Raw genomic sequence first — 26,003 nt, forward strand, 5'->3', positions numbered from 1 at the left:
ATGTACTTGTCTATTTAAGAAAATGACCGTTTTAATGTGACTAGAACAACCACTGTGCTAGACAACCACTGCAAAACATAAACCACAAGTACGAGTCTACTTTTTAATGACCTGTATTTTGTTTCTCTTTATAGTTTGTATGGTTTAGCATTAAAAAAAGCTTACTTTGTCAGAGAGGCAGGCTAATTTCATCAATGTTTTAAAGTTTCATAGTGGTGTGCCTTTATCTCCTCTTTGCTGTGTGTTAGAGTTATCAGAGTTTCCCAGAAGTATTTATTTTAAAAAATATTAAATGGATGTATTTTGAAAACAAATGTCAGAATGCCTTGCTTTATTATCCTTTTAACTTAAATGTTCATTTATTTGTGATGATTATTTGTACCTTAGCATTCCCTTAGATGTTAAATTTTAATAGTATATAGTTATCCCTACATATTCCAATGCCTTGGTACAAAAGTCTGTCTTTCGGACATATGGATTAGGTCATTTAGAGTAAAGAAAAATTAACATTGGCAAAATTTGTCTGGCTATTTCACAGTAACTGTATTAGAATTTATATTAAGGCCATGATTTTTGCTCCACCATTTATTAACCCAAATAAACCACAACCTCCAGCAATTCCAGTGCAAATAAGCAGCCCCAAATTGACAAAAAAAAAAATCAGTTTAACCACAATTAATTCCAAAGAATATCCCATCCCAAATTAGGTGTACATATTGAGCCTTTGATATTTTAGAATGATGATTACAAATGAATATCACATATTCTTACTTCATCAGACATTAAATTTCGCATTTTTAGAAGCAACCATTATTACATACACCATAGACTCTGAATTGGGAATGATCCATTGTTAGAAGTAAAATGTTTATAAATACATCAACCAAAGTAATCTGCTTTGGCCTTTCTGGGAATCACTGATTATGTTTTAAAACTTCCTTTAATTGTACTTGTAATAAGCTATTTTCCCTTTTTTATTTCTCTCCCATGCTTCCTTGCTTTGCATTGTGATTGCATGCCATCTGCTGGTTTAACCCATGATGGCTTGCTGCTCTGATATTCACCATGCCAAAATACCACTTCTATTACCATAATGCTACACCCTCCTGTTCATTGCTCCCATGGTTCCCCTCCTGAAAGTACCCATGATGCACAGCGCTACGTCAGCCACTGTCTCTGCAGCAACAACTCCTGCAACAAGTGTCCCCTTCGCAGCAACAGCCACAGCCAATCAGGTTTGCTCCTTTTAAAGCTTTCTTTCACAAATCCCAAACTCTAAATGAGTGCTGATATTTAAAAAAAAATTCTCGGTGAGAATTTTTTTTTCATTGTTTATCCATCAAATTTTATTTTTTTAATTAGTTTATAGCAAGCATTTATGGACAGGTTGCACTTATTTAGAGTTAACATTTACTGCAAATAATGATGTAGCTATGTTTTGTGTTGCACTGTTTGTTTTCGTACCTAATATTGTGTAATTAACCTGACAGGCTTAAATTCCTTTTAGTACAGCATTATGTATCCAGTGGTTTGTGAATTGCCATAGAAGAATTGTAAAAGCACTCTCGTGGGTGCTTCAAAACTGGCTATATTTCGATTCAATTCATTCAGACTCTATCATCTGTTGCGGAGGAGAAAAAATTCTCCTCTTAGAAAAGTCTCCCTTTTTTCCTTAGCGTCAAATTTGAGATCTGAATGATTCTTGAATAAGATTTCACCTGAATCCTGTAGGCTCCCAAACCCACTTGGTTCCCACTTTACCACCTGTTCAGATACTGGTGTAAGAGCCAAACCATACTGGAAGAAGAGTACTAGGCCACCGAGTTCACAAAGGCTGGGTATAACTGAGTAGGGACGTTTAACTCTGTTGGTTTAATGCATGTGCCAATAAGACCATGGATGTACTATTTCTCCGTGAGGGCCAGTGGCTATTTCCCATTCTGTAGTCACAGGCTGACTGTAACCCTAACCCCAGTCAACCAACTTGCAAACATGTGCTCCTGGTCACAGGAGATGAGTCTGGGCATAAACTCTCACCTCGCCTAGAAAAGCATTTGATTGTGCATGCCCTCCTTTCATAAAAGAGCAATTTTGGTTTTGTTTTTAACTTGGTTTTGTTGTGGTTTTTTAATGAAATCAACTGTACTGATAAAAGATGAAAAGAGATATAGGAGTAGGCTGGAGGACAGGTCCAAGCTAATGGGAGAAATTGGGGAAAACTGTATAAGGGCATAAACAGCAGATTCCAGACTGCATTCTGCAGGTGGAAAGGGCTGATTCACACTTCTTTCCATGCAAGTGAATAAGCGATTCCAGTGCCATAGGTTTCATCACTGAAAAGATAGATGTGAGTGCACTTGGATAAAGGAATAAAAGTGAAATCCCGTGACAGTTCCTACTGTGCCTTCCGAATTGTGAAAAAGCAGGAAAGAACAAAGAGGGAGGGAGGAGAGGCCGTGTGGGCGCTAAGAGGCAGGTATGAATTATTGATAATTCTTCAGCTCTTCACTCAACACCTCAAAAATGCCAACTTATCCTCTAAGGAAAGCTAACTCAGCTCCAAACAGCAAATGATAAGTTCCTTTGCTGGGAAGATTTTATTTAAATGATGGGATGGAGAAGGGAGAGAGACAGTTTGCATCCTTCCATGATTAGGTTCAAGGCACCTCTTTCACTTGCTCGTTCTTAACAGGAAAGCTGGATATCTGTCTCTTTTATGTCCAAGTCCTGCCTCCTTGAACCATGTTTATGTGATTTTTAACACAATTTTTCTTACAAAGCCCTTTTATAAGAAAACAAGTTTGAAACATAATATAGTAGTACTCATTACAATGGAATTTTAACTATACGCTATGGCAAGTTAAACTTCTAACACATAGAGATCTTTCCTAGGAAAGGAAAGGAAACCAAGATAAAGAAATATTTTAGAGTTTCAGGATAAATTCTTTTATTTATGATAAATACTTGATCATATATAATATATATATTTTTCCAGCCTAGTGATTTTTTGGCTTGATTTGGTACAAAAAGCTTTGAGGGATTACATACGTATGTGTAGGTTTATGTATGTGTGTAGGGAGGCAGGGGTAGAAAGCACGGAATATTCTGAAGCTAAAATATATCACTTTACAGCAGAGTGTGGTTGGTAAAGGAACAAGTATAACTGCAATTAAATCCAAAGAAATACAATTAAAGGAGTACCAGACAGTAGCTTCAAGAATCCTAGATTCCGCGTTTTGCAGTTTATCAGATTAGTAGTTGTGGGATTGCACTTCAGTGATGAAGAAGAGAAATCCTTTAGTAGCTCTTGATGAGGGTCTGCTTGCGCAAGAAAACCGCAGAAAAAGAGATAGTCGTAAACATAAATTTTCACCTGTGATATTCTTTATGTATTTTCAACAAGTTTCAAAGAGCAAAGCAGCTACAAAAGAACTTGGAAATTCTTTGAGTGCCCAAGAATTCAGAACTCAGAGACTGTTGATGACTATGAAATGACAAGTTATCATCTTACTAAGATTTCACCCTTTAAGCTCAAATTGAATCACATCCATGTGAATTGTCATTTAAACATAATGAATCTCAGTTTCGTCATTTGTGAAAGGAAAAATAGAACTATATTGCCTCTGAAGTCCCTTCCAGCTCTAAGATTCAGCGAACCTATGAATCCATAGCTGCTATGTTAGGCCCAAAGTAGGAGATTACGAAGGTTAACAAAAACAGGATAGCAAGTGGTGCTAATGAATCCAGAGTTCACTAAACATAAGCCTCCTGACTCCTTTTCCTTCATTGAGTGATCTGTCTTTAACACAAAATGTGGTAGAGTTTTGACAATTTTTAAGTTCATTTGATTAATTCAGACTGTGAGTTCAAATAGTTCAAATATCATAGATATTTGTAATTAGATACAAATCATTCATGGAAGAAAAAGGATAGACAAAAACATCCCATGACAGCTCCTCTGGTCCAGTGTTCCTTTACATGTTACCCCACGGTGAGCCAAGATGAACAAGCAACAAATCTATAAATTCTCTCCTCAGGGCTTAATCAAGATGCCAGCAATGAAAGTTTTAACTGAAATTAGACTTATAGCTTGAAATTAAATAAATACAAAATCCATATACATTTGGGAAATATATTTAGCTCTGGGAGTTGATATATAAATAAAAATACAATAAACGAATTTACTAACAGCTATTTCCTGTTTCAATTAAGGTCTTTGGGGCTTAATATACAAATTGTACCTAATAATATTATTATTATTTACAAACCACTTATGTACAATATACTATTCTAAATGGTTTCTCTCTCACATAATATATTACTTATTATATTATATATTATATACTTTATATCATACGAGAGAGGATACAAAGGTACAAATATACTCACTTAATCCTTATGACAGTCTTATGAGGTAAGTACAATTACCATCATCCCTATTTTATAGATAGTAAAACTGAAACAGAGACTAACTACCTTAGCCAAAAAGTCATACAGCTAATAAATGGTCTTGTTGGAATTTAAACCCAGGCAGTTGACTCCAGAGGCCTTGCTCTTAACCACCACGATGCACTGCCTCTCTTTATAATTATAAATACACAAAAGGCACTTCTTCCACAAATGAAACAGTCTTTTGAGTGAGACCCTATAGCAACAAATTCTGATGCTATAGGGGAAAATGAAAGAGTCGTGCTAGTGTGGCTCAGACTAAAGTGAATCCTAAGCTGGGGAGATGAACTGAATTTGAGCACAGCTTCGAGCTAGTTATGTAATAGCCAGGTCATGTTTAGAAACCATATGGTTGATATACATTAATTATAATACATAACCATATATTAATATTCTATGTAATATTATAACCAGTGAGTAGACTGAAAATTATGAATAATTTCTATACAAGTAAGATAAGTATATAAGAAGTAAAAAAGAATTAGTCATTAGTCTAGTGAAGCAGGTTCGTGGGCTTCTTTTATGTGAATCACTGCCCTAGACTTTACTCCTAGCCTCTGCCAATCATCCACAAATAGCTTGGTAACAAGGAAAATCAGAAATGAAAATGAGAATACCGTATAAATCAGTCAATTTCAGCCTACTAACAGATGGTCAGAATGTATAAATCTATAGATGCCTATATTGAAACAAATTTAATCTCAAAGTACACATTAAAAGAGATAGAGGTAAATAGCTTAGTACAAGGATTACCTAGTTTTCTCATATTATAAAAATTTTTATTTAATAAAATGAGAGTGCAGATTGAAATTCCTATAACTTGAATTATTATAGTATTCTATGCTGTCATTGCTTTATTATTTTTTATTTCAAAACTATACTTTATTTCAAAAGGGGAGAAAAATTTTCCAAATAAATATATTTTAAGTCTAGTTTCTTCATTTATATAGAGATTATTCAATTTACGTAATAAAATCCTTGAAGGTCCAATTAAAATATAATTTATACTCTGAGTCTTTCCCTGAACCCCCACCCCTGCCACCAGTTAGAAGTACTTTTTCTATCCTCTGAATTCTACAAGGACCTTATCTGCATGTTCCTTAAAGCATCAGCATTAGATAGAAGGCATGACGGCACAAATGTGCAAAGGTGGGGAAGTGTTAAGTTTAGCTGAAGCAACAATCAGATTGGTCAGAGTTTGCAGGAACGGCTACAACGTAGGTTTGATTCCAATTGTGCAGGATGTTAAATGCCAAGTTAAAGGGTTCAGCCTTTATTTGGCCACTGAAGGGTATTCAAGCTGGATAGTGATGAAACAGAACTCTAGGAAGAGTGAGCAGATGCATTCACGGTGGAAGAGTCTGTGGAGACCATTGAGACGTCTTAACAAGAGCCTAAACTGCCACGGACGGTGGCAGCTGGCAAGTGGCCTACTTCGTCTTGCCTTTGCCCATTACACAGAGTTACTTTTAGCCAAAGAACATACAAACTATTTCATACTATGGCAATAACTGTCCAAATAAATGTCACAGAAAGAAACATTTTCTTCTTTGTGGAAGAAAAAGAGATTTGGGCTGACGTGAAAGGTTAAGCACAGGAAGTTGCCTCTCTAGGACCTGAACTCAGTGCCTTCAAGGACAGCAGTTGGGTGGACTCATTGGTCAAATGCCTCTGGTGTGCTTACCCCTAACATGTGGCTTCCCACTTCCTACCTGAATGAGACTTCGGAGCCACACAATCTCAAAGACCTCCCAGGCCTTTGCTCGAAAGAAAGAGTCCTTTCAGATTTGGAGTGAAAACGTGTGGTCCATGTTTCCACAGTTAGAGCTATGTGGACAGTGAAGATAGTTATTCATCTAACTCATTCTGGATCACGAATCCATACTAGGAAGAAAAATTCTTACACATTGGATATTAGAAATCTTTTTATGGAGCACCCCAGCAGTGTCTAAAAAGCTAGTGAAATCAAGTTATATTTCTAGCATATGTGAACCAACACTAATCACATCTCCACAAAGTGAGGATTTATGTTTAAAAGTATGACCTCAAGGTCTTATCACATCTTCTCAACCCTCCCCCGAAGATTAAACCCATTCAACAGAAAGTTGGCTTTAGGAAGAGCTTGTTGAAAATTAGCTAATAATATATCATACACACATAACCCTCAATATTAATTGAAATATTTGATGTCAGAAATCCCATTTTCCAGACATGCCTGATATAAGTTTACTATATATGATAATCAATTTCAACAGTATCTTATCAGAAAAATAAAATAATTACATGCAACCACATTCATATATTATGATTTATCTGGCCTGCTACAAATTACTAGAGAGGGAAGAGAAAAGCTTAAAAGGATCAGATTTTAATTATTTCTCACATATAAACTTCAAAGCTATTTGTATATAGATTCTTGGATATGTAAGTTAGCCTATATTAAACAAGAAATCTAGAAAGGTAAGGTCATGTTTTACTTATCTCTCATCTCAAAGAGTTTTATAAAGCATCTATTATTCAAGGCCATCTGGCAGGACTATATTCAGACAAACTTAGGAGGCATTAAACATCCCCCACTATTCACCACTTGACCCATTTGGAGCCTGTGTTTCTTCACAAGAAAAATCTTGGTTCTGCGAAGCCCCATTGTGGGAGGAGCAGACTCCTGTCAGATACGTCTCCTGAATACACGGTAAAGTGGCCAGCATCTGTGTGTCGATGATCAAACTGTGAAACACTCCTTTCTCACGATTTGCTGGTTCCTGGGAACAGTCTACAGAGAGCAGCTGGGCGCCAAGTATGTTGTGCTCCAAAAAGGCCAAGACAGCAACTGTCAGAATCCAGCCCTTGTCGATAGTACTTGGTCTATCTCAGCATCATACTTCTAAGTTTTTTAGCCACCTTTGACGTTTTGCTTATATTCTGACTATTAGAGGAGGGTTGCGTTTCAGTAATGGATCTGGTTGCTTCAAATGAGGCAGAATTGCCACAGCAAATATTTTATGGACAGAGATAGGAGTTAGTGAGTGTGTGTGTGTGTGTGTGTGTGTGTGTGTGTGTGTGTGTGTGTATGGAGAGAGAGAGATAGAGATTGATTGGAGCCTGTTTGTCTCTCTTCAAGTTAAAAACCAAACCTACAAAAATTGCAGCATTTGCATTCGGTTAACTCTACCAGTTAAAGCTGCCTGGCAATTTGAGTCTCAATTCCATGGTGCAGCGTGGCTAGGGCATTGGAAGCCAGACTTGACAGTGCAGTCAAAATTTTTTTTAAAGGGAGAGGAGGAGGAGAGGGGCAGGGGTACTCTGTCTTAGGTGGACTTGGATCTATGACAACCATTTAGAGGCAGATTATTTTTTGTCTTTAAGAAATCAGAAAATAAGACAATAGAACTTTTATTTTCCTGCCTCAGAAGCGGCTGCTTTGCAGGACTACCATGAGGTTTAATTAATGAATACATTTGCAGATTCTCTGAGGAAAGGCTAGGTTATGTAAGTGTTGTAATCTAGTACATTTTCATTTTTCATGAATAATTTACACCTCATGGTGGGAAACTTGGATAGAATTCTTTTGTATATAGCACCTAAAGACATAATATCCGTTCCAATTTTGTGCAGCTAAAGGGAAAATGTCAAGGGTCCTTATGTGGAACTTTACTGCCTAGTGGATTGTCCTACTTATTATACCTCAAATCCCATCTTCTTTTGCATTTTGATGGAATTTGGGGGGAATCTTTTTAGACTGAAAAGTCATATTCCCAGTAGTATTTTTGGCTTTTGTTGATGGTAATAAAATCATGCTCAGTTATTCTAATTTTAGGTTTTCTCTTTTGAGCAGAATGAGTATACAGTTCATCCTATATGTGTGTTTATTTCCAGCTCTAGGTTTGTAAGGAAAGAGAGGCTAGCTGCATTGTAGGAATTCATACCCCTATTCAAGAGTTGCAAGATGAATGGGGTCTCATTCTTAATAAAAGTTGCTATGAACAGAGTAAAATTTTGGTTCATAGGCATTTGTCTCCCCAAGTTCTGCTGCTGCTGCCTGCCTTCTAGCATTTCTACCTGCGTGTTTGGGGAAGTTGCCAGCCTTTCTGTGTGGGTGGATGGAGGGGAGAGATCCTCACTGCTTCCTGGTAAGAAGGAGGAATAGCCAGCTAACCTGACTGTTCCTCCACTTATTGGATATGGCTGCAGTGAATTGGAGAACGAAAGGGCAGATGCATTAGGCAGTACTAGAAAATTCGTTGAGTAGGTGAGGAGGGGTTAGGTTACTGAGCACCTTGACTGGCATGATAAGAGAAGGATAACGAAATGCTAAATGAGAGACTTGGAAACATTAATGTACTGGAAGAGAATGGACAGATAAGAACTGGGATAGGCTGAGCGCAGGTCAACTGGTGAGGAAGCGAATTCATTGATAAAGTGATGAAGTTGGGATGGAGAGAAAAGAGAAAATATGGAGGGAGGATGAACAATTAAGACTCAGGAAAATTCAGGGAGGTGTTTTGATCCTTTGCTGTCGCAGCGCTCTTCTCTGGCTTCTGTGGTATCTGTGGATTTTACCAACTTCCTCGTCCCCAACGCATCAACCTTTTCTACAAGACATCTCTCATAATGACTTACATAAAAAGAATGGTTCTAGTCAACACATCTTCGCTTTTATTTGTACTATAAAAGAAAATTTGTTGACTGGTATTTTCTGACATTGGTTTATGAAAAACTGTAGCTATTCTAGCATTTAGACATCTCAGCATCAGGTATAATATGCTGGAGCTCTTGGTCTATTTTACTTTCGGTGATCAAATTGTATTATTCTTATCATCACTCTCCTTGCTCTGAAGTTTTCAAAGATCTCAGAGGTTATGTCGATGAGCTTCCTGTAATCAAATACAGACACTCTTCACTATTCACCACAATGCATTTCTGGCAGCAGCATCATTAAGTTGATGGTTGTAAAATGTCACCTATTCTCCCATAGTCACGGTTACATCAGGCATTGCAGGTCTGACCCAAGACCTGCATCAGCTCCATCAAGGCTATGAAAGGCAATAAGTCATAAGAACAAATTTACCGCAATCATGCCATCTCTCTACAATAACCTAAAAAAGGAAAATGATGATACGAGTTACATTCTAAATTGGAACAAGAGCCCAGATCAGCAAGGTGGCTTACCTAAGTCACATAAATACTAAGAGAACCAGGACTGGAACCTGATTGTCTGTGTCCTGCCTAGAGGAGTGCTTTTACCCTTTCACCACACTGCCTGCCTGAGAAAGTGCTTTAAGTGATCATTAAAGGGGCCCCAAAGTATTACGGAGCACACAGACAGCTCAGAGATAACTTAAGCAGCTCTCCTTTATTAACCACTTACCAAGTGCCAGACACCGTTCTAAGCCTTATATATGAGTTATCCCATTAAAACCCAAAATGGCTCTGTAAGGAACTATTCTTATCCCCAACACATAGATGAGGAAACTTCAGTTTCGAGAAGCTGAGAAACTTGGCCAAGATCGTTATTTAAGTGGCAAAAGCAGATTTAGAACTTTTCCAAAGTTCTAATCTTCCATTTTACAATGAGAAGGAGCTAGAATGGTTATGTGACTTACTCAGGCTTACCTAAGGGATGAGAAACTCTTCTGCTAACACCATGCTTAGTCTTCTTTCCCTCTGTCAAACCACAAGCCAGAATGAATATGCTAGCTATGCAATTTTTTTGAACAATAAATAACTTTGCTTCCTGTTAGAATTTAGAAAGGTTTTTGAGGAATCAAAAAGATACCCAGGAATGTCAAACTTGATTTCTTCTTTTTCTCCAAATTTTTTTCCAGTAATAATTTCATAACTCTTCCATTAGTCATTCTTTCAATATTTGCCTTTGTATGCCGAAATATTTGAAAGAGCCAGAGAACCACTTTAGTTATGAAGATTCAGGGGGAAAGGAATTGCCTGAATCAATTCCTACTGTTTATCTTTTTCTTTGCTCTTCCCTGACCTCGGCAACATTAAGGATGGCCTTGAACAAGGAAAGAAGTTAAATAGAGAAATCCAAGTAGTGTGTAAAGAATGAGAAGAAAACCCCATTGTATCCCTTTGCCTTGGAAAAGGTGTTTAAGAGCTACTGTTTTTTTTTAACATAAGCTTATAACATAGTCTCCTCATTCTTTCTGCTTTGTATGTGGGACCTATGTGAGAAGAAGTGAAGGCTTGAAAGTTGAAGTATGTTTATTAGAAAAGACTCAGTGTGCAGCATCATCCATAAATAGTGGTTTGCTCTAAGCCCAGTGATCAAAGAATTATTAGCAAATGCTATACCTCATCAAAATATTCATGTTTTGTGGCTTGGCCTAGAAAATTAAAATAGGTGAAATATTGCCATATGATAACAGTAGCATTATGTGCTTACTGCCACTTCATTAAATACATTATCTAATCTCACAACAACTTGTGAGTTAGGGACAATGTTTGATTCCCACTATAGAGATGAGGACTACTAAGAATAAAAGATGTTGAATGACTTACCCGTGGTAACACACCTATTAAGCCTAGAAGCTGGGTTTGAACTGGGTCTGACTTTAAAGAACAGGATATCACGCCTCTCATGGGATGTTAACTTTCTACTACAGTGAACAGTGGTCATCATATGCTGCTGGCTGTTGATGCTTTTATAATAAAAGATTTTAGTTTGAAAAATGATTAATGTGAATTGACAGTCAAGACTTTCATGAATAAATAGAGTCAGCCTATATTTACTTAATTGTCAGTGACAGGTCAGGATATACATATACATAAAGGGAAGTAAGTGTATTTGACATTTTTAAAAATCTTAGTATCATCAAAATCAAGTTTATTACCAACATATATGGAATGCCGTAGAGATCATAGAATATTTATCATATGTAAAATATTATTATTTGAATGCCTATTTAAATAGAAGCTGAAACCAAATTTTATTTAGGCTTATAAATCTTAAAATAAATAGACAAAGGGAAGGAAGCCAATATTTATCAAAAATCACTATTATATATCAGACACCTTATATACATTATTTCATTTAGTACTCAGCAAAACTCTGTGAAATTTTCCAGAGGAAAGTAAGTCTTAAAGAATAGTTTACCTAATATTCAAGTAGGTAGGAATTGGCTAGACAGTTTAGAACTCATGTTCACCTGCCTCCAAATCATATTCTCTTGTGTATCCACCATATTTGAATTAGATTGGAGCTTATGGTCAATGTAGGATTGGGATGAACCTCTTGATATGGTTCCCTTAAAAACTTCTAACTACTGGGACCAGCCCAGTGGCATGCGGTTGAGTCCGGCACGCTCCGCTTCGGCAGCCCAGGGTTCGCAGGTTTGGTTCCTGGGCACGGACCTACACCACTCATCAAGCCATGCTGTGGCAGCAACCCACATATGAAGTAGAGGAAGATTGGCACAGATGTTAGCTCAGGGCTAATCTTCCTCAAGCAAAAAGAGGAGGATTGGCAACAGATGTTAGCTCAGAGCAAGTCTTTCTCACCAAAAAAAAAAAAAAACTTCTAACTATTGGTTTAAAAAGTTTTAACTATTTAAGAAGTTCTGGTAGAAGCAAACCTTTTTAAAGTCCAAGTTCAATATCAGAAATGGTCTGAAAATATTGTTGGTCAATGAGACCAGCACAGAAATTCAAATTTCAATCCAGTAAACAAGAGCTAGAAAGCACATGGACAAGTGCCCCATTTTACCCTTCCCGGGGTGGGAAACTGATAAGTAACTTCTGGCTGAAAAGAGTCTACCAAGAGGAGTCTCTGTCATCCAGGACTTTCATTTCTTTATTTTTTAAACAACAATAATTTAAAAAGAGAGACACTATTTTTCTCCACTGTCTCCACAGAACCTTACGTTCATATCAATCTCAGGTTAATTGAACATCATTAGCTGAGAATGAATGTTTTGGGCAGCCTGGAGGAGGCAACTGTGAAAGGAGCGACTAGAAGGTTAATTTAGTTGTAAGTAAAACCACAGAGCTAAATCAGAAAGTGAGCTGAGAAATTTAATGACGATTCAGGCGCGCAAACAGAAAGAGCCAGGGATGCCATTTTGAAGCCAAAACTTGGAAGGATAAAAAGAAGGGCAGGAGAGAGGGAAAGAAGGAAGAAGGGATTAAGAATTGGCAAGAAACGGGAATAAGGGGATAATGTTTAATGGGTACAGAGTTTCAGTTTGGAATGATGAAAAGTTCTGGATATGGATAGTGGTGACAGTTGCACAACGATGTGAGTATACTTAATGCTACTGAACTGTATGCTTAAAAATGGTTAAAATGGCAAATCTTATCTATGCCTATTCACCACAATGTTCTAAATTGAGCAAAGGATATTAATAGACATTTCTCCAAAGAAGAAGGGATTAAGGATTGGAAAGAAAGATGTCTAATTGTAACTAGGTTTTTGTCTTATTAAATCTCATAGTATAAAATGATCCTTTTCACATTAAAAATTTTTTATTGTTGCCATGTTTCCTTTAAGAGTTCTGTTTTCATAAAGCAGGTAACTGAGTGCAAATGCAAATTTTTCCTCAGTGAACCATTTCTGTTAGAAGCTGGGTCTATTCTGAGATGCCAGGCCTTAACAAAAGCCCACTGTTTATTCAATGGCGACGCATCTTCATACTTTTTCTCAACAAATGTTTATTAAGAACCCACTACGTAAAATTCAGAATTCTGGGAGTACAGTATTGAACAAAGCAGTCCCTGTCCTCACGGGTCTTACATAGTAAAGGGGACAGGCATGCAAATAATTGCAGTCAAAGTAATTATCATATAATGAGGATCATCTCAAAAAGCAGAGATGCTGAAAGAATAGGCATAACCACTGAGCTTTGAGGGAAGACAGTAATAAAGAAATAAAAGAGAATGTAAGAGCTTTGTTTCTTTATATATTTTCTTCCTTTGGTCTCCATTTTGCCATCTATTATACCATGATATTTAGGCACTTCCTGGGGTGTTATCGGGGAGAACAGATGGTAACCTGGTTTAAATACCCACCACACTGCAGAGGTGTCAATGTGGAACAAGCAGAGTGAGAAAGCAAGGCTCAGAAGGGGCACAAAGCTGGTTGGTGGCACAGACAAGCCTCCTGAAATTCCACTCCAGGACTTTTTAACTTTTCCTTTGCACCATGATTTTACACACAATTGAGTGGTTTTATGTCTCTCTCTCTCTCTCTCTCTGACACACATACACAAACACAGGCAAAGAACTAAAAAGGAAAAAAAAACTAATTTTGCTGGAAATTTTGTTAGATAGCAGTATCATCCCACCAACTCAAGAAACGTGCAAAATGATTACAGTACACACAGACATACTTCATGTCCTGTACATTACATTAATCTTACCATTCCTTTTACTGGCTCTTAGCTTTTGGTTACTTTTCTGCCTTTAGTGTTTTAAAAGCCAATTCTTAGCAGACTGAATTATACATTCTGCTCCTCTGTTAAAATGAATACTACAGCCAAAATGTGCTCAGGATTCTAAGTCTAGCAAATGGTAGTGGATACAAAAGGAGGGCATTGAGCAGGATTGGGGACTTTATGTTGAATCCAACAAGATCTTGTTTCTGTGATTTTTCTGGGCCTGAATCTTCAGTTTCCATATTGAAAAGAGCAGGTATAAATGAATGCTTTTAAAATTTCTTTTTAGTTGCTGCATAAACTTATGGTTTTTAAAGGTATGAAAAAAGTTTTCTTAGATTCTGCCTTCATGTTCAGAGGTCACTTTCAATGAAATAGCCTCAGATGTGGGCAGCCTATTTAATCTCAGATAGCCTCACTTGCTACACATCTCATGGTACATATTCTAAATGTAATATTTTTAGAAAAATATTTTATAATCCTTTCTATAATGTTTTAGAATATCTTCTTAACTAATATGCCCCAAATATTATTTTATTATTGTTTTTTGACACAGCAGAGGAATTTAGCCTTCTTTATTACGCAGTCTCTACATTTAAAAATGTTTGTTGGTTTAAAATTCCCTTTGTCACTTGAATTCAAATAATTTTCCTGTAGAGAGAGTGATGGACTTGATGGTTAGGTCTCCAGGCTGACCTCCAGTAGTTTAACTCATGACATTGCTCAAGGATAATACTGTGCTAACAGCATAGAACAGGCAAAACACCATGTTCACAGATGTTTCTATATCTTTGAGATTCAAAAAAGATGCCAAAGCATATGCCTAATTCAAATTCCCGGACAGCAGTGTGATAGGGAAGTCCTTCACCTTCTCCACCTGCTGGAGGCAGAGGAGCCACCATCTATGGTGAATTCCTTGATTGGAATGTTCATTGGGGAAGGTTTGTGGAGTAGGGGCGTGATGTACAGTGTGGAGTCAAGAATATCAGGTGATGAGGGGCCGGCCCAGTGGCGTAGTGGTTAAGTTTGCATGCTCCACTTCGAAGGCCTGGGTTTCACGGGTTCGGATCCCTGGTGTGGACCTACATACCACTCATCAAGCCACGCTGTGGTGGTGTCCCACAAACAAAATAGAGGAAGATTGACACAGATGTTAGCTCAGGGCCAAATATTGCTCACTAAAAAAAAAAAAAAGAACATCAGGTGATGAATAGAACGATAAAAGCTGGGACCTGTTCCTGGGTGACCATCAGATGCATTCACACCACCTCTTTCTCCTTCTCCTTGGATGCTATGGCTTCTTTTGTCCTGCTGCCGTGTGGCTCTTCCAATCTAGGCTTTTGGTTTGTTTTGACCTTCTCTGGCACCTGCAGAACAAATGTGGTCTCATAGTTCCTCTCTTCCTGAACAAGCACACAACACTCCTGAATGTGTTTTGTTTTAAACATTTCTATAGCATCAGGGGAAAGCACAAAGAATAAAAAGTTTCACTCTCATATCCCTTTCCCTTCTTCCTCATTTATGTCCTATAGGAGAAAATGTCACACTTGGATGACGTACGGATGTTTAGATGGTCTAAGGACTAGATTCCCATCTCACCATGAAAACAACAGAAATGTTCCTCAGAATTCCCTCAGGGGAATTGGAATTGGCTGGGGCTGGGGTGGAGAAGGGTATCATGATCAAAACCTGACTGCAATACACACAAGAGTCTAGATTTTTCCACATGTGATATGGACTCATGTAAGGAGAGGAATCTTATTCAAATCAAGAATGTCCATATATATATTTTATCCAGATAATATAAATTGTCAGTGTAGACCCTGGTCAGTAATCTTCAGTGAGGGCAGTGTCATTGCTTTTCATGCAAAAACTCAATTATTAATATTTTTAAATGATAATTTTTCATACATTAGAAAGTATATCTAAAAAAAATTTTTTGTTCAAATATCGTAGAGTGGAAAATATTAGACAGAAATGAGTCATCAGCAAAATGATATGTCAATGAAAATAGAGGAATTAGAGCTTGGAATGTAAACTTTAAATTAATGACAGAGGGCAAAACAATCCTGACTAAACTGCTCTTTAAGGTCTGCTAAATATTGTGGGCATTCCAAACTGCCTCAGGTTGCTCTTCTCAAGAGTGAAACTGATTGTCATATTTGGGAATTTTCTCCCACAACCCCAGTGTATGCCTTTTCTGTGTAAGTAAAAATCCATTTTGAAAACAAGTCAAATATGGCATGAGACACTGCCTTCCCTCAGAACAATAATCCCCCCAAATAACGAATATGACTAGTTTTCAAAGTGTCTTTTCACATACCACTAATTATCTTTGAACTTTTTATACAATTCAAGTTTACAGATAGTCATAAAATAGGCCAAAGTTCTTGAAAGTGTTCATTTATTAACACGTATCATTAGAATTGCTCTGATAATGTATGTTCATCAAGAGACCATAGACATTTGCTTTTGACTTTTGTAATCCACACTGTGATTAAGTATAGAATTATTTTGCAGCCAAAAATGAACAAACGTCCCTCTGCCTTTGTAGAGTTTGCTTCAACTAAAATACTTCACAAGTTTCGCCTCTCAGACAAAACCAGGGAATTTCCGACAGTAGTGGCTGCCATGGACAAGATGTGTGGAGAGCTAGGGAAAGGCGGAGAGAATATTAAACGCTGGACAGAGTGAAGGAGGGAGGAAGCCAATGGAGAGTAGTGAAGAGCAACGTGTGTGACAGAATAAGAAGAAAACTGTGAATAAAGAGAAAGACACTGGGATGGTGAACAACAGGCAAGCCTCCTTAGCTTGGCCGTAGTGTTAGGAAATTCCATTCGGCTTTGTATTTTTAAATTAATAATAAGTTTTGTCTAAGGAGACAGTGAAACATCCTTTCTTTAATTACTTTCTGAGGAAACAAGGCCTGGTAACCATGAAAAAAGATTTCTAAGAAATCTACCAAGTCTAGATGTTTTCTTCAGGTGGCATTTCTGTTTATCTGCCATGTTTCCATGCTCTGTGAGTGATTCTGCCCCCCGCCTGGAATATTTTTCCTTTTATCTAAATATAACAGCGGTGGGGGCATGGGAAGGAATGTTTATTTTTCTTGGATATTCCTGAATCCTTAACTACCCTGAAAGGGTGCAGAGATACACATTGTCCAGGGGTTCTTTTCCTGCCCCCATTGCTACATCTCATTTGTGAGTGGTCTGTTGGTCTTCTGTTGATGCCAACATTGTGGCATTGTGTCCTCAGTAAATCCTTTTTTATTCAGCCTTCTGTGCAACCAACAGTTAATAAGTGCCTCCTATGTGCCCAACCCTATCCTAGACACTAGGGATGTAAAGATGAATGAGACGTTGTCTCATGCTTATGAAACTCAGTCTTGTTGTGGACCCAGAGCCCTGCTTGGCAATGTCCTCTTGAGCTCCCATGCTAGTGGTATCCAGATCTACTGAGAGCCCTTCAGATTTCAGCAAGGCCACACAAATATTTTAAAAGGTCTATTTTATCTCTCTCTTCAAACTCAACATTACAAAGACAGTATTGGATGGCTGTTCACAGGAGGATTTAACTAAAACATCCATTATTCCTTTTTTCTAATTGTTTTGTGGTTGGGATCCGTAGGAACAGTTGGTCTTTTCACTGAAAAGTTTTTTCTGTCAATTAAGCCGAGCAGTAAGAGTTCTTACTGAATTTAATATTGAGCTAACGTTTTAAAAGAGAATGCATCTGACATCCTTGAATCTTTGCAATGAACACGTTTATATAAGAAGTGTGAACATTTCTAGAAGTCATCTAGAAGCTCACAATTTCCAAAATTCTTCCTATGTCAGTTCCTGGAGATCAACGACAAGGTAGAAACCTCAGAAAGTACTAATCCTGGCTACCTCTGAACCGCTGAGGAAAGCATGTGGATTTCGTGACTTCTTTTGCACCCTCTTGCACGAGGGCTGGTTAGTTCAGCTGTTGAGTTTATGGGACTGATGCACTCAAGTTCAGTGTTTCAGCCTCTGCACAGACTATTCTGCTTTCAACTGAATGCGTTTCTCATTCTGATCAGCTCTTTTTCAAGTGCCCACCAAAGGTAGGGGCATATGGATGGCTCAGCCTAAATCTGTCATCATCTTGGAAGAGACAAGGCAACATGCATACTTCCTGTCTTGTGAGTCAGTCAAGGGAGGGACAGTATGTTCTTCTTAGGTAGAGGGTGCCTGTTGCTCAAGCACCCTATTCCTTTGGGTGAAAGCCAAATGTCTGAGAGCTGCAGGATTAATTCCCCATTAGACCCACTCTCCTGGTCCCACCCAGCAGAGGTGACTGCTGCCTCCCTTGATGTTGCCTATAGCCTTGGCCACTGCCCGACTCAGGCAGCTAGCAATCCAGGCTTAGTGGATATCTCCTTCAAGAAAGGAAGGCTCAAAGAGGACACAAATCAGCAGCTCATAGCTGCATTCAGCCCAAAGATATATTTGACCCACACAGAGTTGTTTTCTATAATGTGAATTAGTTACTGAATTTCCAGCTTCTTTTGGAAAATAGAAAGGTCAAGCAACACAGAGCCTAGCTTTCTGCAGGTAGCAATTGCCTGGCATTGAGTAGCTGCCGTTCCATTCCTTCTAGGCATGGGCCCTTCCATCTGCCACACTCCCTGCCTGACCCACTCACCGTACATTTCCTGCCTGGCCCAGTAGGCTTAGTATTCAGACAGTACCTAACCCAGTCTCCTTTTTAATAAACTTGACTGCCATTGCACTACAAGTCAATGGTAGGCACTTCACTGAGGATGCAGAGATTATTAAATGACTGCTCATAACACATTTAATGGGAAAACAATCCATTTGACGTTCTTCAGGGCCATTCATGCTTTGTATTCAATAAAGAAATTAATATTAGACTAATCATGTAGTGGGTTCATATGGGAATAATTTAAGGATGCAGATTAAGCAGAATCATGAGATTCTTAAATCCAGCCACCTGGAGGAGATGCTCATTGATAAGTAGACTCTGTTGCAGCCAACTAATATTTTTGCATCACAGATACTCTTGTTACAACTAGAAGGTCCAGTAAAGATTTATGAATGCACTTATGATTTGAGATCAAGTGTGTCTTTGTTTTAAAAATAGAATTGCCAATTTTGTGGGCATCAGCTATTCTCATTTTTGTGTGTTCTCCTTTTAGTGGAAAAAGGAATTGAAAATACTGCCTTCAGTTCCAGATTTTGATTTACCATACAAGATTGGCTAGAATCTTATTTTAATAATTTAACCCACCTTCTTTGTCACGGTTCTCTGTTACATAAAAAAATACTTATTTGAGAGACTAGTCTATCAGGGAGATAAACAGAAATACATCTTGTTCAATATAATTTGATTTCCTTCCTATTGTATAGCTTGCAATAGGATTCTTCAGAATCTCAGAAATTCTGAGGAATTCCTCAGGGTTCCTCAGAAGCTGAAAGAGCAGACCTGTAATTGGGTAGGGCTTCTGTTGCTGTAAGCAGACACATTTGCAGCATCTGTCTGGAGGAGGCCTAGGGTAGGATGTGGTTGGCCACCAGGCAAGGATGTCCTGGGGAGGGGCCTAGCAGCCCCACAAGTCCCTCAGCAATTTCTACCCATCTGGCTCCTCCAGAAGGTCACTGCTGCCTCCCATCCAGTGCTCCAGGCTCCATTTGCTCCAGGCCCCACCGCATTTCCAAGCTCCCCGGGAGTTCTTCTGAGCACCAGCCTCTACTGGTGCATGCTCTTGGAAACGCTGTTTCCCCTGGTCCCATGGTAGACTGTCACAGCGCCCTGGAGGGGCCTCCCGTGCCACGAGCATAGTGAGCTAACATCTCTGAGCGCATCCTGGCTTGCACAAGCACTTGGTACATTACGCAAGCCAGTTAAAGCTGTTCATGCTGTCTTTTCCATATCTGCAAAATATGACTGGCAATACTGTCAGCTCTTAAGGCTCTGGTAAAAATTTCTCAGAGCCTCCTGGAAAATTAAGGGAGCATCTATTAAAATTAAAACAAAGATAATAAGGATGCTTCAGAGAGGGGACTTTGAGGGGACCCTGTATGGTAGCTATTTCTGTGACTTACACACACTCTGACAGACCCCAGGAGAGTTTTAATTGCTCCTTTCAAGAAAACTTGAGCTGCGGTGCCCGGAGGTCGAGGAGGGAACTTCGGATATCAGCCTTGGCTCTGGTGATTGCAGGGCAGGCAGGATGCCACTGACGGCCAGTGTATCGAGGTCACTCTGGTGAACTGTCATTTAATTAACCATTTTTTTAAATGAACAAGCTCAGAATTAGGGCTTGTCAGTATAAGATGTGAAGCCATGCTCCAGGGCCACACATTAGCCTGTTCTTTTAGGAATGTATGTTTTGTTACCTATGTTGAAATATTCGGGCACCTTCTGAAGCTTTTGATCCTCCTGGCCGTTAAAATTACAATGGAGATTGAAGTTTTTATGCACAGAACATATTTTTATATGTCCATATGGAATTGGTATTAGAAGAAAATCTCTAAGGAGAGACAACAGGGAGACACACAAAATGTTCCTATTCCTTTTACTTTTAATTATGTTTCTTTGGTGTGAATTAAAAATATAATCTGACTAAAGAAAAGCCATATTAAAAACTAGACAGAAGATCCCTCTTTCTCTCAAAACGGCTTCTCTACACCCTTCCCCCCAACACACACACTTGGCTCTCCTCTTCCCTCCAGAGGTATCCTTCCAGCTGGGAACTGTCCTGCCCTCCCCATGGGCCCTAGAGCCTGTAAAGTCAGGTCTTTTAACATCGGAAGCAGCCATCAAATGGGCAATAGTTAAACATGAGACACTCAGTTGGTAACTCTTCCTCATCAGGATTCCTGTTCTGTCTATTTTTCCAGATTGTATTTTACCCCAGAATACACTTAATTCAGACTGTACCAGCAAGCTATAATTCTCAGAAAAAAAAAAATAATCAAATGATATTTTCAAGAAAAATGCTACCATCAAAAAATGAAACACTCAAAGCTTTCCTGCCCTCTAAGATCAAATCTCTTGCACTTCTTGGAGCTCACAGCTGCTAGGAATGTAATTCTTTTTTTTATACCACATATATATAGTCCACAAGAGAGTGAAAGACATAGGACCAGGGTACGGCCAGAGTTCTCTGGCCTGGATGCCAGGCACCAGTGACAGCGGAGAGTTTGATAGTACCAGAGGTCATTTTTATTTATGTCTTTATCCATGTAATGGGTCGTGGGTAGGCAGGGGCAGAAGGGAAAAGCAGCCTGGGTGAGTCCAGTTAATGCTTTTAGTTAACTTCAAGGCTGATTTACAGTTCAATTAAACCCAGGTGGTCATACATGTCTCTTTGTCAAATACAAGTCCAAAGCATTGTTGTAACTAATTTCTGTAATGCAAATTGGGCCATTGCTGGACTTTCTGTAAAATCCTTCTCTTTCCAGGTGGTTAGGAATTTCATTCTATGTGGCATTTTAGTTTCGGTTAATAAGCAAGAATGTGAATATATTCTAAAATATGTATACTTATATCTCGATTTAAGAAACTGCAAGATTTTTTTTTTCCATAAATATTTTGGAGAGACTCTTGCTAAAGTAAAAGGAAAGAAAAAGAAAAACAGGACATGATTTGCTGTCCTGGGGCACATTCTTATTTGGAAACCTTACAGACAGAATTGGAGCTAAGGAATGAAATAGAATAATTCCTATTTCATAATCTAAATAATCAAATAATAATCAAATATCTAAATGTAAAAATGGAGTTAATAACCATCTGAAGAATTTGAATATTAGATATTTGCAATGATTATTCAAAGATACTATGATAATATTTACATATAAAATCATTATATCTCATTATTATTTTTATTTGTCCATCAGTACACAAGACAAAGAATGCTATTTTTCCCAACTAATTTTAAATTCCTAGGAATTTTTTAAAAATAAGAATGATCTTATCCAAAGTTTTGAGTTTCCATTTAGTATAAATATTTAATATAAATGAGTTCTTCTTGTGTTTTTATCAATTCCATCCACAACCATATGTTCCAATATAATAAAAGATACTCATATTTATTTCATGGGAGAAACTATTTGAATGTATGTACTAAAACTGTTTTATATAAACTGCAGGAGCAGTCACTTAAAGGGAAAAACATCCATATGTATGAATTCTAACGTAATGGGATAAGAAATTATACTTTAGACAGGAGGCTTTTATTGGGAATTGGATCCCAGTGTACAGGAATGTTAGCTGACCTTGACCATAAAGAATTTTTACTGGTTATTTCCTAAACAAAGACTCTTGGCTGTTTAATAAATAAACATTTTGTTTACTAATTGCACAAAGTTTGGTCAAAGCATTGCACAAAGAATAAATATTTTTGTTAGAATGTGTTAAAAGCTTTGCTTTTAAGTTTGTTTGACCTTAAGTGAACTGGGTCACACAGGGCAAACTCCCCGTCCTTTGCAAAGTTATGGAATCGGAAATGAACTTAGAGATCAAACTCCAGAGACCACGGTTTGCGTTTGATAGTTTAGCTTTATCTGTGCTTTTGGATTTATGAAGAATGTTTGAATGCTTTATTAGAATGTTATCCCTTTTTCTCTTTAATACGGGACATTTAAACGTTCCTTGAATTTGAAACTCATTGTTATTATATCTGGGGAACAAAATTACTTTTGATGGGAACACATCTTTGAATTATAAATGCAAGTTGATAAATAAATAATATTTTTTATTATGCAATTTTAAATATTTACATTTAAACTTTACAAATAACTTTTCATGTACAAACTAATTCTCTGATCAGACTTCCTTATCACCTTAGCAAATATTAATTGAATGATAATGTGTACATATAATAAAGAGATATGAAGCAAAAACTAAAAAAGGAAATTAGGATCTAAACACACTGCATGCCCACACATATGCTGTCACAGTTTTACAGAAAATACTGTGCATTTGAATCATCATTCTTTACAGTGGCCACATAGCGGAAGTGCTTAAGTGCAAAATTTTTCAGCATGAAGGGTGGGGATTGTGCAAAATTATAATTGCATCAAAATTATGAGAAAATTGGAGAAAATTCCTATTTTCAAAGAGTAAAACTTAAACTCGTTATTTTCCCTCACAGAAGGATGTCTAAATCATGATTGTCTTTTTCTTTAACAGATAATTCTGAAATAATCAGCAGAAACGGAATGGAATGCCAAGAATCTGCATTGAGAATAACTAAACATTGTTACTGTACATACTATCCTGTTTCCTCCTCAATAGAATTGCCACAAACTGCATGCTAAATAAAGATTTAGTTCTTCTGGACAGACCACAACTCTAAGAAGCTAGTGCTGCTATATCATATATGAGTATTAAATATGGTATGCTTAGTATATTCCAACCTAAGATAGTTAACTACCTGAGACCAGCTGTGATGTTTAAAGACATAAAGGATAAAGTTTACTTTTAAAGGGTTTCTAAACATAGTTTCTGTCCTAGGAATATTGTCTTATCTCCATAACTATAGCTGATGCAGAAAGTCCAACCAGTTTACTCATTTTGACTCAGAATACTTCCAAGTTAGCAATAAACAATTAGCATTAGTTTAAAAACCTATTCCAAGGGCAGGTTCGATTCTAACTCCGATTACTGTCATTTCATTGACCCACTGGATCAAAGGGTATGTTTCACTTCTTGACGACATGAATGCTGCAGCAAAGATGAGAAGTGAAGTAAAACCGATACCTGTCCTGCAGGTCTAAAATCTGAATGGAAATTCAAGCACAAGTACTGGGGACACATCAAAGTGTGGTATTTGGTTTGCCTGGAGATGCCGCATTGAATCATGTGATTCTAGAGTAACATTAACTAGATTGATAAAGAAACTTTGCACGGTATGAGCTTCATACCCCACCAAACAAAGTCTTGAAGGTATTATTTTACAAGTATATTTTTAAAGTTGTTTTATAAGAGAGACTTTGTAGAAGTGCCTAGATTTTGCCAGACTTCATCCAGCTTGACAAGAATGAGAGGCCCATGCCAACAGTCTAATCTAAGGGATTAGTCTTTCAAACTCACCATCCGGTTGCCTGTTACAGAATAACTCTTTTAAAAACTAAAAACCTAGTCAAACAAGGAAGCTGTAGGTGAGGAGATCTGTATAATATTCTAATTTAAGTAAGTTTGAGTTTAGTCACTGAAAATTTGACTGTGACTTTAATCTAAATTACTATGTAAACAAAAAGTAGATAGTTTCACTTTTTAAAAAATCCATTACTGTTTTGCATTTCAAAAGTTGGATTAAAGGGTTGTAACTGACTACAGCATGGAAAAAATTAGTTCTTTTAATTCTTTCACCTTAAAGCATATTTTATGTCTCAAAAGTATAAAAAACTTTAATACAAGTACATACATATTATATATACACATACATATATATACTATATATGGATGAAACATATTTTAATGTTGTTTACTTTTTTAAATACTTGGTTGATCTTCAAGGTAATAGCGATACAATTAAATTTTGTTCAGAAAGTTTGTTTTAAAGTTTATTTTAAGCACTATCGTACCAAATATTTCATATTTCACATTTTATATGTTGCACATAGCCTTTACAGTACCTACATAGTTTTTAAATTATTGTTTAAAAAACAAAACAGCTGTTATAAATGAATATTATGTGTAATTGTTTAAAACATCCATTTTCTTTGTGAACATATTAGTGATTGAAGTATTTTGACTTTTGAGATTGAATGTACAATATTTTAAATTTTGGCATCACCGCCTGTTCTGAAAACTAGATGCACCAACCATATCATTTTTGTTTGAGAAAAAGAAATCCACCATTTTAATTACTGTTGGTCAAAGTCTAATGACTATTTATCTTATATCATAGATTTGATAACCCTATCAAAAGAAAATCACATCCTAAGTGTAATCTTACATAGTGCTTGTATCGTTGCATTTGTTTTAATTTGTGGAAAAGTATTGTATCTAACTTGTATTTCTTTGGTAGTTTCATCTTTATGTATGATTGATAATTGTAATTTTCTCAACTATAACAATGTAGTTATGCTACAACTTGCCTAAAACATTCAAACTTATTTTCTTTTTTTCTTTGTTAATTCACTTAAACTCATTGAAAACATAGTATACATTACTAAAAGGTAAATTATGGGAATCACTGAAATATTTTTGTAGACTAATTGTTGTATCATTGTCTTTCTTTTTTTCTTTTGTTTCATGATTTTGATTTTAAAAATTATTAGCACACAACTATTTTCAGCCCTTTAGTAATGGAGCATCAAAAACATCACCTGTATCCCCAAGCAAATATAGAAGACTGTATTTTTACTATGATATCCATTTTCCAGAATTGTGATTATAATATGCAAAGAGTCATAAATATTCCATTTACAATAAGGAGGAGGCAAGGCAAATGCATAGATGTACAAATATATGTACAACAGATTTTGCTTTTTATTTATTTATAATGTAATTTTATAGAATAATTCTGGGATTTGAGAGGATCTAAAACTATTTTTCTGTATAAATATTATTTGCCAAAAGTTTGTTTATATTCAGAAGTCTGACTATGATGAATAAATCTTAAATGCTTTGTTTAATTACAAAAACAAAATCACCAATATCCAAGACATGAAGATAGCAATTCAACAATACTGTAGTTAAGAGATGAACTCACCACTTGTGTGGGAACTACATTTCACTCTTGGTTTTCAGGATATAACAGCACTTCACCGAAATATTCTTTCAGCCATATCACTGGTAACATTTCTACTAAATCTTTCTGTAACACTTAAAGAATTCCTTCATTCATTACCTTACAGTGTAAACAGGAGTCTAATTTGTAACAATTCTATGTTTTGGTTGTAATATTCAGTTCACTCACCCAATGTACAACCAATGAAATAAAAGAAGCATTTAAAAAGATTTCTAGTCGTCCTCCTTTTTGTGTCAAGACAGACTGATAATTAGCCAGACACAATGGTTTTTACAGTCAGGTAGATAACATTTGATCACTTCAAAGAAGAACAAGCTCTGGTCTTCAAATGGGAAACTGACAGTTTTTGCTTTTGGTTTTGGCTTTTTAACAGTAGTAGAAACAATTTAAAAGAATCATTTTAGAAGGATTTTTAG

The 26,003-nt window shown here is 36.9% G+C and overlaps 1 protein-coding gene across 4 annotated transcripts in view; it reads left to right on the forward strand.

The window, feature by feature from the left end:
* MBNL2 (muscleblind like splicing regulator 2) overlaps positions 1 to 25,790 on the forward strand; it is a 153,127-nt gene extending 127,337 nt beyond the window's left edge. For 2 of the 4 annotated variants that reach the window (XM_058548396.1, XM_058548398.1), the window contains 2 exons: positions 1,141 to 1,235; positions 23,019 to 23,111. In XM_058548396.1, the coding sequence (XP_058404379.1) occupies positions 1,141 to 1,235; positions 23,019 to 23,033 (110 nt within the window). In that variant the 3' untranslated portion in view covers positions 23,034 to 23,111. Of the gene's footprint in view, positions 1 to 1,140; positions 1,236 to 23,018 lie in introns of all 4 variants that reach the window. The other 2 variants (XM_058548395.1, XM_058548397.1) reach the window with 1 other exon arrangement.
* Positions 25,791 to 26,003: the final 213 nt, after the last annotated feature.

Source organism: Diceros bicornis, chromosome 9 (assembly GCF_020826845.1).
Source record: "Diceros bicornis minor isolate mBicDic1 chromosome 9, mDicBic1.mat.cur, whole genome shotgun sequence".
In the NCBI taxonomy this organism is placed as follows: Eukaryota; Metazoa; Chordata; class Mammalia; order Perissodactyla; family Rhinocerotidae; genus Diceros; species Diceros bicornis.